This window comes from Anabrus simplex, chromosome 2 (assembly GCF_040414725.1).
Source record: "Anabrus simplex isolate iqAnaSimp1 chromosome 2, ASM4041472v1, whole genome shotgun sequence".
In the NCBI taxonomy this organism is placed as follows: domain Eukaryota; kingdom Metazoa; phylum Arthropoda; class Insecta; order Orthoptera; family Tettigoniidae; genus Anabrus; species Anabrus simplex.
Window position 1 is genome coordinate 16,604,349 of NC_090266.1, and position 16,391 is coordinate 16,620,739.

At 39.9% G+C, this 16,391-nt stretch overlaps 1 protein-coding gene across 3 annotated transcripts in view; it reads right to left on the reverse strand.

Annotated features, from left to right (window-relative positions):
- The window catches only part of LOC136864954 (neuropilin-1a), a 458,189-nt gene extending 442,031 nt beyond the window's left edge, over nt 1-16,158 (reverse strand). For all 3 annotated transcript variants that reach the window (XM_067142360.2, XM_067142361.2, XM_067142359.2), the window contains exon 1: nt 16,022-16,158. In XM_067142360.2, coding sequence (XP_066998461.2) covers nt 16,022-16,088 — 67 coding nt within the window. In that variant the 5' untranslated portion in view covers nt 16,089-16,158. The remainder of the gene's footprint in view (nt 1-16,021) is intronic.
- Between the last annotated feature and the right edge of the window lie 233 nt (nt 16,159-16,391).

Below are 16,391 nucleotides of genomic sequence, written 5' to 3' on the forward strand. Positions count from 1 at the left end.
TGCACCTAGGTTCATCAATAACTCCACTGATTCTAAAATATCCAACTATATTCTTAATAAAATCCGTGCATGAGCACCTCATCAACACACCAAAATACACCTATAATACACAAAAAAAAAGATTGCTGGATGACTCCATATTTACAACAACAACAACAATGAAAACAGTGGTAAAACGAAAGCGAGAACTAAGCCATCATTTGTAGTTAGTTCGTTGAACAATGTACATATATGTATATAAGAACCCTTCACTGTCTCTGTATCAACACGACTTGCAGATTCTCATAATCGGCAGTTATAACATCACACAGATAATGTACCTTGTAATACTGTGTTCACAGACTTTAACACTTGTTGTAAAGAGGTATACATTTGAGCAACACACACTTGTCGGTCCTGAACATAAATTATGGAAAGTCTGAGATAGCTTTCACCAACATATAATGCCAGGTCGCCACAAGTGCTACAATACCTAATGCGTAAGCACTCCATAATTTGTCGATCAGCCACTTTCCACGAACTTAACAAGACTACGTTCCACGAACGTTTGAAGTCCTGTCCATTGTAGCAGTGTCACCCGAATACCGTATATCCGGTTTCACTCCCGTATGTGTTAGCACTCCTTCTTTCCCTACCGTGCGTTAGCACTACCGTTGCCTACGAGATACACAAGGCCGGGAAATAGGAAGCAATTTGCCGCTGAAAAAGCGGCCCGACCGTGTTCACGGCTTGGCCGCTAGATGTCAGGTTTCCGTTCTGTTCTTGGCGGACTTTTAACATTGTGATGTGCGGACTAATAGTGATGTTGTGTTGATTTTGTGCAATTTATTGTCAGTATTTTTTCTGTCGGTGTGTGTATGTGAGGTTGAGAATATGGTGAACTGTTGCGTACCTCTTTCTACTTCCGATACCGGTACTGCTAAAAAGCAAGAAAATGTGACGTTTCATAGTTTCCCTTCGGAGCGCGGTTTAAGAGAGAAGTGGAGGCAAGCTATTTCCAGGCAAGGTAATAAAGTAGGATCTCTTTGGGTACCTAACAATTCTGCTCAAGTGTGTAGCTTGCATTTTAATACGTCAGACTTTAGTGTAAGCGCATCAATCAAGCGAATTCTTCCCAACAAAGTTCCTTCTGTTTTTAGTGTGTACCCTGTTCATAAACAGAAAAGTAACAAGCACAGGAAGGATCCATCTCCCAGAAATGACGTACCATCAAAATTTAGTAGAATTTCTGATTCAGATAATGATATATCTTGAGAGTGAGAGTGGCTGAGGAGCAGACACACTGTGAAACCTGCCTACAAGGACTATCGTCAGCCACCAGTGATAGTCCTCTAGCACACTTAATAAGAATCCTTACGGTATCCATCAAGAAAGTTCGTGTATTTCCTAAGAAACATTTTAAAGTCACATGTTCTGCTTTATGTTACTTGGGAAAAACAAATCTCGTAAAGAAACTAATTGTCTACAGTATGTTGAGCCAAAGTTCCTGCAACGCTTTAACTGTACTAATTGTTGTGATCAGGAGAGACTAGGTAAAATAATACTGACAAAGTTTCTAAAACCAATTCTGGACAATCAGGCGAAGGAAATTTCCGATCAGGATGATGCGTTCAAGAATTTCAGAAGGAAACCCTTGAACCGCAAAGTGCTGAAATTGTGATAACTTCCTGCATCTCAGGTAAGCTAATCTTATGTATCGGCACGTCATATATTATAGATAATATTCTATGAGATTAAATGAATCGTTCCTTGTGATCATTTGAACATTAATGCTGCTGACATGTATTTGTCTTAATTGATCACGAAGTTTTCGTGAATTTCTTATTTCGTCTTAACATAGTGTGAGACAAAGGCCTACGTTCTAGAAAAAAGTCATACAATCGCTCTTAGTCTCTTTTTTATCTTATATCTGTTTGGTGTCCTCTGAAATTACTAGTTTTAATTAAATTTTATAGTTTTTCGCAAACCAACGTGTTGCAATGAGCGGGCGAGACAGAATAGTAAAGAGAACTCTAGCGGCGCTTGTCGTAAGTATCTCGAGGACAAGTTTAGAGTGCTGTATTTCCAGGCCTTGTGTATCTCGTAGGCAACGGCACTACTCAATTCTGGTACAGTGTGTGTGGTTCCCGCTGTTTGATCAACCTTTATAGAAATCATCATTTCCCTTCCTCTCACATGATACGTCTGGATTCATCCTCGCCAGCCAATCATGGTAGATCCTGTTGTCAAGACCACGCCGTGAACTCCTTCTTCGTCCCAAGACATAAACAAACTCTCTGGGGTGTTTCACATGAGTCATAGAACTTTCCTAGTACAACAACAAGCTCATCTCATCAGACTGGGATATATACATATCTCATGCAAAATTTCAAAGTTCTAATGTAGCAATGTTTTCCCAGCCGTATGGTCAAAACAAATTACTCATACTAAATATATAGAGACCTCCTATCTTACAAATATTGATGACAAAATATACAATTGAAATGCAGATAATAATAATAATAATAATAATAATAATAATAATAATAATAATAATAATGATAATAATAATAATAAAACGAATACTGACAATGATATCTCTCACATCTACATATAGTGCGAGGGTGTGATATATGTACTAGCACACCATTACCCTTGAACGTGACTTTGAGCGTGTCCATCTCCACCTGGATATTTGATGGCTCACAAATTCGTCTCGCTCTCTTAGCGAGTGTCGTGAGAATGCCTTGTTTTTGTGCTGGATAGTGGTGAGAATCTGCATGAAGATAGCGATTTGTGTGGGTAGGCTTACAATAATTGAAGGGTGTTTCTGATTTAGGTGGTTTAGAAATAGACGAAGTTTCTCAGGACCTTCTGTCCAGACCACAAATGCATCGTCAACATACCTCCACCATATCATAGGTTTGACGGGCGCCGAAGCAATACCCTCCTCCTCAAAATGCTCCATAAAGAAATTAGTAACTATTGGCGAAAGTGGACTTCCCATAGCCACTCCATCCGTCTGTTCGTAAAAATTCCCACCCCACAAGAAATAGCTGGAAGTCATGCAGCGGTAAAATAGCTTAGTATTTTCCTCAGGGAACGTGTGTTCAATGAGAGACATGACCGAGTCAATCGGCACTTTAGTGAACAATGACTCCACATAGAAACTCACCAAAGTGCACTAGGCTGAAGGGTTATGGTTGACAGATTGTTGACGAGATACCGAGAGTCTCTGACGTATTATTCAGTATGTCCTATGTATGGCTGAGGCAATTTGCTTAGGTATTTAGCCAGAGCATACGTGGGAGAACCTATCGCACTAACAATAGGTCTGAAGGGAACAACTTTTTATGGATCTTAGGCAGTCCCTATAATCTAGGTGGCACTGCATCTCCGGGGACAGATGTTTAGCCTCTTCTTTCGGAATTGAAGATTGCCTTAAGAGTTTCACACGAGTGGTGAGTTAACGTGAGTTCAGTCTCTAAACAGGCTCTAACAATATAACCGAGATAACCACTGTCGCATTACCCTTATCAGCTGAGAGAATGGTCTATTAAGTATCAATTAAGTAATAAATGGTTGTCAGCCATTAAGGATTTACATAGGTAGTTCCTTCCCTGTCCCTTCACTATTGTTATTTCGTCTCCGTGTTTTCCAAATTTGTATGTTCCTCATCGCGAGATGTTTCCTTCCAGACTTATGTCAATGTCATACACCTGTCAATGCCGTATGTTACGTACACATGTTATGGGACACTCTTAGACTTTTTATCATGGTTCGGTCGCCTTGCGATTCGAATGCTAGTGCTGTGCCACGTCTGGGGAGCCATCTGGTGACGAATGAACGTACCATTTCCACTTCTATTATAACGTCTAATTTCAAAAAGTCATTGTTTAAGAAGCCTTTCTCGTGGACAGTCGATATTTTCTTCTGATGACGCAGAGCACAGTTCTCTGCAAAACGTAAAGAATTTCACCTTGTTTCCTTGACAAGGCATAAGTCCAAAAGCCGCAGCATTATTCCACAGCGAGTGATAAGCAAGCAAATATGACCTCGAAAGTGACGAAATATGACGTAAAAATTACAAAATGACCCGAAAACGATTAATCGAAATATGGCCATTTAAAAATAAATTATAAATCGAAACGGCAATTCCACTTATACCGTACCTATTTGTTATCTACCCCGGTACATTCTATATTCTTACTTTCATATTAGCTTTCTGAATATACATGTGCAGCAATTATTCAAACGCGTTAAAGTTTAAATTGGGCACCACAAAATGATTTAAGCAGATGTCTTTCAATACGTTATGGTAGGGCGTCAGAGCCTCTAGTGCAAACTCACATACCTTTTTCATTCCTCTCCGCGGGTGGAATTGAACTGTATGACAAGATTCATATTCAAAGCATCAGGCGCAAAAGACCTCCGATTATCACTTAACACATTCTTGTAAGAAGAGAAGCTCCTTTCTACGTCACAAGACGTTATTGGTGCATATTTAAATAATGTTAAAACACTGCTGTCGAGTATGCACTGATCTTGAAGTGTACTGGTACCTTCTCCTCGAAGAACATCATTATCTTGCACACACGGCGAAAACCATAATTTCGATTAAGCACATTTTGAAGTTTACGTTTTACATTGTCGCCAACTATTCCATGTGATTGTTTTACTGAAAGTTCAACACTTCTCACAATGTCAATACTTGCATGAATTTCTAAGCCAGCAGATTCTAAACGAGTTATTGCACACGATATAATTCCATAGTTCGACTTAATACACTGCCGAGAAGGAAAATGCAACACTTCAGAATTTTCAAAGATAGTGACTTATTTTATTAAAATCAATAACTAACTTGTGTGGGTTGTTGTTGTATTTATCACTGTCATTTAACACACTATTAATGTGCTATCCAGAGCAATTTTCATTGAGAGAAATGAGATTTTACAGCAAATTATTCACAAGGATACAGAAATTGGTAAAATCACCCTTGTGTGTATCAATATTTAATATTGTTTAAGGACAGTTAATTTTAATTTCCTTTCACTCAAAAGTTACGGTTATTATTGCACTGCATTTCAGAAAGGCTCTCTGGTGCGAATCAGAGCTTCCATCCCTTGAGGAATACTCCTGATGAGTGCCACAATATCCTCTTGAGGAATGATCTTCCATTCTTCTTGAAGGACTTTCCGCAGCTTCTGCATAGTCTCTGGACAATGACTACGCACTTTTCTTTCCAAAACGTCCCATAGGTGCTCAATCGGGTTGAGATCCTGACTGCGTGCTGGCCATTGTATCAGCTGGATCCCTACTTCCTCGAGGTGCTGAAGGACACATCTTGCTACATGAGGGCGCGCATTGTCCTGCATTAGCACGAAATTGTCACCAATGAAAGGTTTAAAAAGAACAACATGTTCTTCGAGGATTTCTTCAATGTAGCGATGGGCCGTAAGTGACCCGCCTTCCACGAAGACACGTTCTGTTCGGGCAGACAAGGAGATGCCTCCCCACACCATTACAGAACCGCCATTGAAAGGCATCCGTGAAGAAAAGTTGCATTGGTAATACCTTTCTCCACATCTCCTCCACACCCTTTCTCGTCCATCTGGGGACCTGAGGCTAAACCGAGATTCATCCGTGAAGAGAACTATCCGCCACTGTTCATCAACCCAATCCCGATGATCCCTCGCGATACGTAAGCGATTCTGTCGATGCTGACGAGTAAGATCTGGGCCATTAGCAGGTCTTCTGGAGTAGAGCTGAGCATCACGTAACATCCTCCTCACTGTCCACTCACCGACATGCACACCTCGTACCTGTTCAAGCCTACTTCTGGCTTGAACAGCAGTACTATGCCGGTCACGCACAATTTTAAGGCGCAAGAATTGGTCATCCCTTGCAGAAGATGACCTTCTCCTACCAGATCCTGGCCTGCGAGTGTATGAACCCACTTCCGGATACCTCTGAATGGTACGTGAAATGGTTGATTGAGCACAGTGTAACAACGCACCCACGTAACGCAAGCTGCGCCCATCCTCTACTAACGCTACTGCCCTAGCGGCACTTTCTAAGCTCAGCGGCATCTTCACCCAGTAGCGCTCTACTGTAAGTAGCGTAAGTGTTGTCTATTACTGATTAGAAGGTCAGGAATTCCCTCCATCACACATGGAGGTAACAATGAAGGTATGGAAACAAAGATGTGCATTCTTGTCATAGGCGGTAACTTTCACCTGCAGAGCACTATACTTTTGGGTTGGTCTATTTTTCGCTATTATGGCCTATTGTTGAATTCATTCCATTCAACAATCTTTGATAATATTTCCTGTGATCCAGTACATAGTAAAAAGTTCCATACAAGGGTACAAGGAATGATAAAATTTATATTTTATCACAGTTTCTCAAATATCTTGAGGTGCTGCGCTTTTTGCTCGGCAGTGTACACGCCAGACTTTCTGACAAACTGTTGGAAAACTATTCCTGCGCAATCTTGATAGAAGAGGCATCATCTTTGTTGAAGCCGTTAACAATGTTTTTGATAGTGGAGTAGATTTCGCAATAATACGCGGCAGCATCGAGCCAAGTCCCCCACCTAGTAAGAACTGGCTGTGGAGGGAGTGATTTCGAAAGAGCTAAAACCTTGAAAGTCGCAACCCGCAGTGGTGTTTTCAACAAAAAAGACAAGAAATTTGACGTTACGTTTCAATTTATCGACTTCAGGAAAATGTCCACGAATTTCTTCTGCTACCCTATGCAGAGCATGCACAAGGCAAGTGACGTGAATCATTGTTTGATAAAACAGGCTTGAGGCCTTCAGCACCTTTCACCATGTACGGAGCAGCATCAGTAACCAAGAGAAGAAAGTTTCCCCGCTTAATTTCACCCTTCCACAAAAATTTTAGTGCATTATCGAAAAGAATTGCAATCGTTGAATGATTTGCTCTCTCTAAAACTTCTGTGGTTAGTAGAAAAATATCCCCGGGGCGATCAGCACGGAGTGTTCCAATAATTACATTCCCTATGTATCTACCTGCAGTGTCCGTCGTCTCATCAATAAATATCCAAACCTTATTTTCTGTTACACTGTGTCGTATTCGATTTAGAGTACCTTCATAGCAACGCGAAGAATAGTTTTTTTCGCAGTGTTGATCCTGTAGGAACAGATATTTTAGTGTATTTCTCCAGGAAGTTCTTGAAATGGGGATTGCTCACCTTATTCAGGGGAATGTTTGAAGACATCATCACCTCACAAAGTTCCTCTGAAAAATCCGAACATCTGTCCATCACTGAAGATGAATCAGCCTTATCGAATATCAAATGCTGCCTCTTCTTATCGACATGTTGTCGTTTGATATTGCTGCTGTGTTTTGCCGTGTTACAATATTGTTGCACATTAAAACGTGTTTATGCCACGACTTTCACTTCACACAACTTGCAAAAATGAACTAAACCGTCTCTACAGAAATATTCTTCTCCAAATTCCTTAACAAAGCTTCGTAACTGAACACTAGTAGAAGACTTTTCCGTAGGCATACTGGAATGTGTGCTGGGATACGATTTACTGTCAACTGACGCTTGTGTAAGTGAAAGGAGGTTGAGAAGTACTCAGCTCACTGCTGGGATGGGTTATTTCTGTCTCCACCTGGGAGACTGGGTTGCCGAGTACAGCGGGTTGGGTATACGAAGGGTATTCTACTTGTATTGATAGCGTGATACCGAGAAGCAGTTTTGTGAACACTAGTTCGCATTCGGTAAGTTGAAGATGATTTCGCACACCTACAGCTGTCATCAAACCGCGGAAATACGACGTTTCCATTAAAATACCTCAAAATATGACCTTATGGAAAAAATAGCCAAAATATGCATGTATATAACAAATGAAAAATCACTTAATTGTGATGATAATCATCTTATTTTCACCGAAATCCAATCAGACAAGATAATAGAGACAAAGAAAAAATATGACTTTTCCTAAACCTCTGAGCCCTAGACATGAGACTTGTGACGCCATTCTTGGTCAGGTTAACAATATACATCTTAAGTTTAAAGAATATGTTGATAGCACAAACATTCATTATTTAAACTCTTAAGAAATGAAAGCAATCATTTAATCTCCTCAAGTTGCTCAGCTCACAAAGTTCATAATGCAACTACAATATGCGATTGATATATTCCATTTTTATTTATTTAGAAGGACTTGTTAATGAGGTATATAATCATTTGTCCTGTACCGTAATTCAAAAAAGAGTATAAGGTCTAAAGGCGTTGTTTGAATTTTGTGACGCCGAATTCATCGAACTTCTTATGCTTATCCAGCCGTTATAGGTTACTCCAATGTTTTGCGAAGGTGATTGTGCTGTACATATACAGAAGTTATTCCAAGATGTTCAGTGTGGTGGTGAAAATATATCTAGAACACACTGTCGTTTGCTTTTTATCTCCTTAATCGCCTAAAAATACTTCATGACACAGTGCAGTCCTTGGAAAGAAATACGTTGTTGGCCGTTGAAGTGTATTCCATTATGGAATCTCTCAAAAAGTAGTTAGAACAGTGAATATCAGATAAGAATTTTTCTAGTTTCAAAACTATGACCTGTGCCAATCGTCTCCCAACACGAGGAGTTAGGGTTTATACAAAACATTTAGAGACTCGACTGTTCGGAAAATAATTTACTGTTTACAATCACTGTAATGTTATTAGAAAGGGAGAATGATTTCAACTCTGTTCTCAAAATGGTTCGGGGATTAAAGTTGGGGACCAAAATATATGTTGATGAATTTTATGAAGAAGCACTCCCGTGGAAGACGAAAGTGATAAGGAAGTGGTTGATAGTCATAAAATTGACCCTGAAGAAAATAAAAATAGTAGCCATATATTTAGGTTGATTCAATTTTTATTTTCAATTCCACCAACCAACGAACATTCAGCCAGTCGCAAATGCCATGGCCGGATGTTAGAAACAGCCTTCACATGGATACGGGACACTTAAAGCAGAGCTTCAAGTAAAAATTAATTTCAGTACGGCAAGTAAATAATTTTACCATGCTGTACTCATTGACAAAGAAATTCTAGAATGCGCAAGAAGAAATCCGCGTTTAAACAGAAACAATCAAATTCAAGATTTATGTACTTCCAGAAATAAATCCATAGGCCAGGAAAGAAAACAGTTTTGATCTTTGTAGAAATTATTGCAGAAACGGTATTTGTAATTTTGTTAACATTTGTGAAATACTGGGGGACTATGGAATTAAAGGTAGATTATTAAAATCAATCAAAGGCATTTATGTTGACAATTGGGCTTCAGTGAGAATTGATGGTAGAATGAGTTCTTGGTTCAGGGTTCTTACAGGGGTTAGACAGGGCTGTAATCTTTCACCTTTGCTGTTCGTAGTTTACATGGATCATCTGCTGAAGAGTATAAAATGGCAGAGAGGGATTCAGTTAGGTGGAAATGTAGTAAGCAGTTTGGCCTATGCTGACGACTTGGTCTTAATGGCAGACTATGCCGAAAGCTTGCAGTGTAATATCTTGGAACTTGAAAATAGGTGCAATGAGTATGGTACGAAAATTAGCCTCTCGAAGACTAAATTGATGTCAGTAGGTAAGAAATTCAACAGAATTGAATGTCAGATTGGTGATACAAAGCTAGAACAGGTCGATAATTTCAAGTATTTAGGCTGTGTGTTCTCCCAGGATGGTAATATAGTAAGTGAGATTGAATCAAGGTGTAGTAAAGCTAATGCAGTGAGCTCGCAGTTGCGATCAACAATATTCTGTAAGAAGGAAGTCAGCTTTCGGACGAAACTATCTTTACATCGGTCTGTTTTCAGACCAACTTTGCTTTACGGGAGCGAAAGCTGGGTGGACTCAGGATATATTATTCATAAGTTAGAAGTAACAGACATGAAAGTAGCAAGAATGATTGCTGGTACAAACAGGTGGGAACAATGGCAGGAGGGTACTCGGAATGAGGAGATAAAGGCTAATTTAGGAATGAACTCGAGGGATGAAGCTGTACGCATAAACCGGCTTCGGTGGTGGGGTCATGTGAGGCGAATGGAGGAGGATAGGTTACCTGGGAGAATAATGGACTCTGTTATGGAGGGTAAGAGAAGTAGAGGGAGACCAAGACGACGATGGTTAGACTCGCTTTCTAACGATTTAAAGATAAGAATTTGAATTTGATCATGATTTACATGCCACTGAGACTGAAAAGCCCCTTTATGCAGCGTCTTCTTATAATACAATGCAGATTTAAGAGGTATAGAACTAAATGAGGCCACAACACTAGTTGCAAATCGAGGATTGTGGTGACGTTTACTAAATTCTCAGAGGCTTGCAGACTGAACGCTGAAAGGCATAACAGTCTATAATGATAATGTATGTATGCATGTTGTGAAATATTTTAGTAGGTCTGCAACGTAATCTCCTTGGTGAGATTTTACGTTGTGTCCCTAACTAGAGATGTGTTCACTTTGTAACTCCGTAGCCGTGCTTTTGGTTGCCACTTACACTGCAGCCTGTGCAACTTATAAAGCCGAGAATGGTTTGACGTGCAAATTACACGATAATGTACATTCAATTACAAATACAGGTCAAAGGAGAAACCTTAGAAGCTACAAATACATACTTCAGACGGAAAGCACAAAAAATCTGCATGTTGTAAAGGCACGTATGTTTACAAGTTGCTTTACATCACACCGACACAGATAGGTCTTATGGCGACGATGGGACAGGAAAGGGCTAGGAGTGGGAAGAGGCCGTGGCCTTAGTTAAGGTACAGCCCCAGCATTCGCCTGGTGTGAAAATGGGAAACCACGGAAAACCATCTTCAGCGCTGCGGAAAGTGGGTTTGAAACCCACTATCTGCCGAATACCGGATACTGGCCGCACTTAAGCGACTGCAGCTATCGAGCTCGGTAGTTCGGAAATCATTAAAATGATTTTTACAGAAAAAACCTCGACAATCCAGATACTACCACATTCAACACGCAAAACCATTTTGTGAAACAGAGGCATCAATTACCATACATCTCTACTTCTAGAACTACCTCACTCCTCATTTCCTTAATATGCCTCTTCAGTGATGCCTAGGCCATCTATGACAGCTGACGGCAGAGCTGTTGAGGATCCAACCAGTCTTAGGGCTGAAGATTGAACATACATCTACTTCTAGACCTGAACTCACCAAAACGTCCCTCAATGTAATCAAATGCACTGGCCATAACTAAATGTTCGTACTGAAGCTCAATCATGAGTCATCTGTTGATTATGACTGCAAATCACAAGCAAAACTGCTTCCGTCTGATCTAAAACTCACCTGGAAAACAGACCACAGCTGCAAAAGTGTGTGTAGGCTATCCACTTCTGATTACAAAGCAAAACTGAGAGAATCCATTCTCATCACAAAGAAACAGAACGTGATGTACACTTAATACGCATTGTGTTCCAGCTTTATGTTAGTTCTGAGCTTGTGTCAAGTTGGCCCTACTGCAAACAGCCGTGAAACAGAAAGAAACTACTGGTAGTAGAAAAGCCTATTCGTCCATGAAGCCGAATGTTACCGGAATTGGAAGAACCTTCAAGAAAGTGAAAGTTAGTGACAATGATTTTCTGCTCAGAAAGCATTTCGGGGGGACTTGGAAAGAAAACACAGATCTTGCTTTCTATAAAAATCACATCGACGCTCAAACAGCTGGGAACAATGCAGAGGAGGACTCAGAAGTTCGAAATTCATCCAGAAGACAATGAGTTATATGTGTGGTTTAGACGGAACAGGATAATACTTGCAAGGTAGTGCCCTCTTCACTTCTTGCACGCTTTCATTTGGTGTAATATACTTCGTAATTATTAAATAGTTATTAAATAATTTCCTTTCCCCTTTGAACAAACATTAAGGCATTACGTTACGATAATATCTCTCCAGAAGTAACATCTGCAGATCCATGAGAACAGGAGCAAAACTCGGTGAATCCAAACCATTTGAGGTAATAACTAACAATATAAAACCGAAATATTTTAAAGATTGTCAGAAAAATAATCCCTAAGTTAACATAAATCTACAATGAAAAGGAATTTTGAATATCTGCCACCCAAAGGAAGTAATACGTTGTTCGCGTTTCATGCACAAAAAAAAAAAAAAAAAGTTCTAAAACGAACCTGGAAACTCGCAGAATTTCGCTCCTGAACGCCTCATTTATACCCTAACAATTTAAAACATCTGCAGTATAACAGGAAATATAATCAAGAATATCATATGTTATAAATATTTGCGCACGTTTACGGTGACAAGGAAACCAGGGAGAAAAGTAAAGAAAGGCATATAAATATTTATATGAGTGATAATATTTAAATCGGGCAAGTTGGTCGTGTGCTTTGGGGCGCCCACCGTCTGTAGCCCTGAAAATGGTCCTCCGTGGTTTCCCACTTTCACACCAGACAAATGCTGGGGCTGTACCTTAATTGCGGCCAAGGCCTCTTCCTTCCTACTCCTAGCCCTTTCCTACACCATCGTCGCCAAAAACCTATCTGTGTCTGTGCGACGAAAAGCAAATTGTAAAAAATAAAAAAATAAGACAAGTGAATGTGATGTGCATTGTTTAGCCTACGTCTTTCTGCTAAGTTAAGTAGTCTCCAAGCTAATTTGTTTGCAAATTTTCTGTATTTAAAACTGTATTCGTTTTCAGATTTTGGCAAGGAATTATTGGAAAATTAGTGCTAAAACCGGTGTTCCATTATCATTTTATATACATCGTTTAATTTACAAAGAAACAATATGTTTTAGCAATTTCTTATACACTGAAATTGTATTCTTTCATCCCATTGATTACGTGTTTATCATTTATATCGGTGTTAGCATTAAACATTCTTACATCTTAAAGAGATAACTTTAAATTCTGAAGCACTTAAATTTTAGTATACCATCTAAGGAATGCTTATTAAGTTTCAACAAATCTTTCACCAAGGAATACAAATCAAGTGTGCTAATTACAACAAATGATATTTTAAGATTTTATCAGCGAAACTGGTATTTTCCAAGAACATCAACAAGAGAAATATGGACAATTCAGCTGTTTTACCTGTCTTATGACTTACAATTTTAACAAAATTTGAAGATCTTATTTTAAATTGTCAAAAATTTTAATGTGTCTTTCCAATGTTAATATTTATTTCTGATATATTAATATTAATTTATTATTAGCTGATGATGTCCCTTAGGGGACGAAACATGTCCTAGATATTAATAAATTATATACTGTATTGAACAGGCGGACCGCTTAATTATAATATTTAAGTTTATCTTGAATATTCATTGATTGGAGTAATAGCTCAAACAAGTCCCGTGGTACGGGTCACGTTCAGGTTGTGGGTTCGAGCCGCACTGTCCTGTCGGTAGCCCTATAGATGGGTTTTCCATGGTTTCCCATTTTCACATCAGGCAAATGATGGAACTGTACGTTAGTTAATACTTCCCACCTTCGCCGTAAGATAAGTGAGAAGCGGCGCACAGAACATGATGGTGCTGCCATTTAGACAGTTCTGCACTTTCTCAAAAGTTATTATTTCTAGAAGTCAAAGGGCTCCAGAAAACCTAATTGGCTCCAAACTTGTACATATTTATGTTATTCATATAATTTGTAAATTAATAACAAAAGCATAATAATGCAAATTATTCCTTTGACTTTTCTAAGTTTAACAATCAAGTTTCAATCCACAAAACAAAGTAAAAAAATGGTTCGTCTGGAGCATTTATAAAAGCATTTTTTCGAAAAAGAAAAGAAAAGAAAGTCATTGCTCAATTTAAAACGTATTTTTCTTATTTTAGACAAGAACTATCCAAGCATGTGATAGGCACTTCAACTATAGTGTGTCAGCGGGAAGTGACATACCTAAGAAGGTTTCTCGTTTTACCTAGAACACAGAGAAGTCATAAGCTCTTGTACAGCAAGTGTAAGAACTCCGCTTACATCTGGCTTCAAAGCAAACTCCGCCGCTGAAGACGCATTCAGAAAACATTGGCAGAAAATTACCGTACGGAATACCCCCAAACCCAAAATGTAAGCACAAAAATTAATTGATAATAATAATAATGTCTCACCAACAATTTTTACGGTTTTCGGAGACGGAGACGTGCCGAAATTGTGTTCTACCGACGAGGCCGGCTCTGATTTGATTGATTGTTGTCAACGGCCCCTAATGGTACGAAATGAGATGACAAATAAAAAAACCCAATATCCTCCACTGACCACAATTCAAAACGTGAGGACGATATGGATATGAATTTAAAACGATCAGTGGAACCGACCCACAGTGCTGACCAAGGGACTGCTTCTATACCACGATACTGAAACGATGATGCTTGCAGTCATCGGCCCCTCATAATGGTACTTATCGCTAGGAAAGTAGAACCATGGTATTTGTCATGTTGCGGTACTAATCAAGAGTAGCGTAGACTCGCGGTATTCCACACATTACGGTACTACTCACAGGTAATGAAATTCGCACATGTATTACAGACCTACGCTGTGTCGCACATTGCGGCGCCATTTACAGGCAGCGCAAACCTATGGTGCTCATCACATAAGGGTACCAACCACAGGGAGTGTACTATCCTCATATAGTGGGTAATAATCACAGGCAAGCCAGAACCATGGTGTCGCTCATATAGTGCTACTCATCACTGGTACTGTAAAAGCTGTCGCGCTCTCGTTTGCTACTAATCACAAACCTATTTGGTACCTAACATAGTGGTACTACGCGCAAGGAAAAGCGATCCATGGTGATTCCCGCACGGTGGTACTAATCACAAAGAGCTTCATGGTTCTAATATAATCATCCCTTGGTCGCCACTTTTAGTCGCCTCTCACGACAGGAAGGGGATACCGTGGATATATTTTTCGTTTGCATCCCCCACCCACAGAGGGTAGACAGAGAGATAAAGAAGAAAAATGAATAACAGACGAAGAAAGGCAAGGGCCGCGAAGGGCGTGAAAATGAAAGACTCCCTAGGCTTCGAATGCTCTAATACCGTTGGGGTCGGAAAAGAACAAGAGTTTACCAAGGGAGGTCGGACAGGATAGACAAAAGTGAGGAGTCTGGCACAAGTAAGTGGAAGCAATGCCAGGACTCAGCTAAGGGCCCGGTGGTCGCCAACCCACACTCCCAAGTTGAAAGCCCCTTGGGCCCCTTTTAGTCGCCTCTTACGGCAGGCAGGAGATACCGTGGGTGCATTCTTCATCTGCGTCCCCCACCCACAGGAGGTGGCCGGCTCTGATATTTAGTGAAAACGTCGGAATGAAGTTTACCATATCCTCTGCAGCAGAGTGCTTGAACGTAGCGGAAAGTAGCCGCGTTGTTTAAGGGTAGATCCCCAGCATTTGCCTACCGTGAAAATGGGAAACCACGGAAAACCATCCTCAAGGCTCCCGACAGTGGCACTCGAAGCTCAGAGCTGCCAATTCGCCCTGTATAATTTTGTACGTGTATGTCTTTTGTATACACTAAGTTATGAACAGGCCTCGGTTTTCAGTACTAAGTTTTATTTTTATTTGTATATCTACGTTCTTAGTTCAGCACAAGATTTTAAACATTTACCGGTACAAAACGTACAGACGAAGCATAATACCATCGCTGTGTTGGTCTGAATTTGTGAGTTTTTGTAGATTAAAAAATCATTTTAAAGTAGAACAATGTTTAGGCTTTGTAGAAACTGGATATAAGACCCTAGGTAGACAAATGAATTCTCAGTGGGAGCTTACATCATAGCGAGACCACGTTGGTGGGAAATATTCAGTAATATCAAGATGGCGGACAGATACAAGATGTTATTTTCTTCAAATACGTCTTCACACACATTCCTCGTTGATGACTGCATCGCAAAATATTCCAAACACGTACAGTACAGTCACAAAAAGAAATGAGCGCATGGTCAAAAGCCCGTGTCCAAACGACTTTCTGTTTCATTTCGTCTAGTCTCGGGCCTAGTTGTGTTCAGATCATCCAGTTGATACCACAGTTAAGAAAGCTTTAACAACTTACCGGACAGCGTATCCTGAATTTGGAGTAGAGTAGTCAAGCATATCAGCAAAATGCGAACAAGTTTCATTGCTGAATATAACACTCCTTTCACAGACTAAAGACTTGTCCCTTCTACACTTATCATACATGAGCTCTGCTGCATTCGGAGTTAAGAGATAACTGCTGAGAATTTTCCGGTTGAACAGTGCGTTTATCTTCTAACTTCCGCCTATTATGATGGGCAATAGCTCGCAATGCCCAGATGACTAAATGTACAATTGGATCCTATTGGCTCATTTCTTTATCCATAAGTATAGCTAGTAAGTGGAGCGTCGCGTTTACAGGCTAAATGCGGTTTAAGAGAGGAACAACAATACAGTGTTCTCACCTC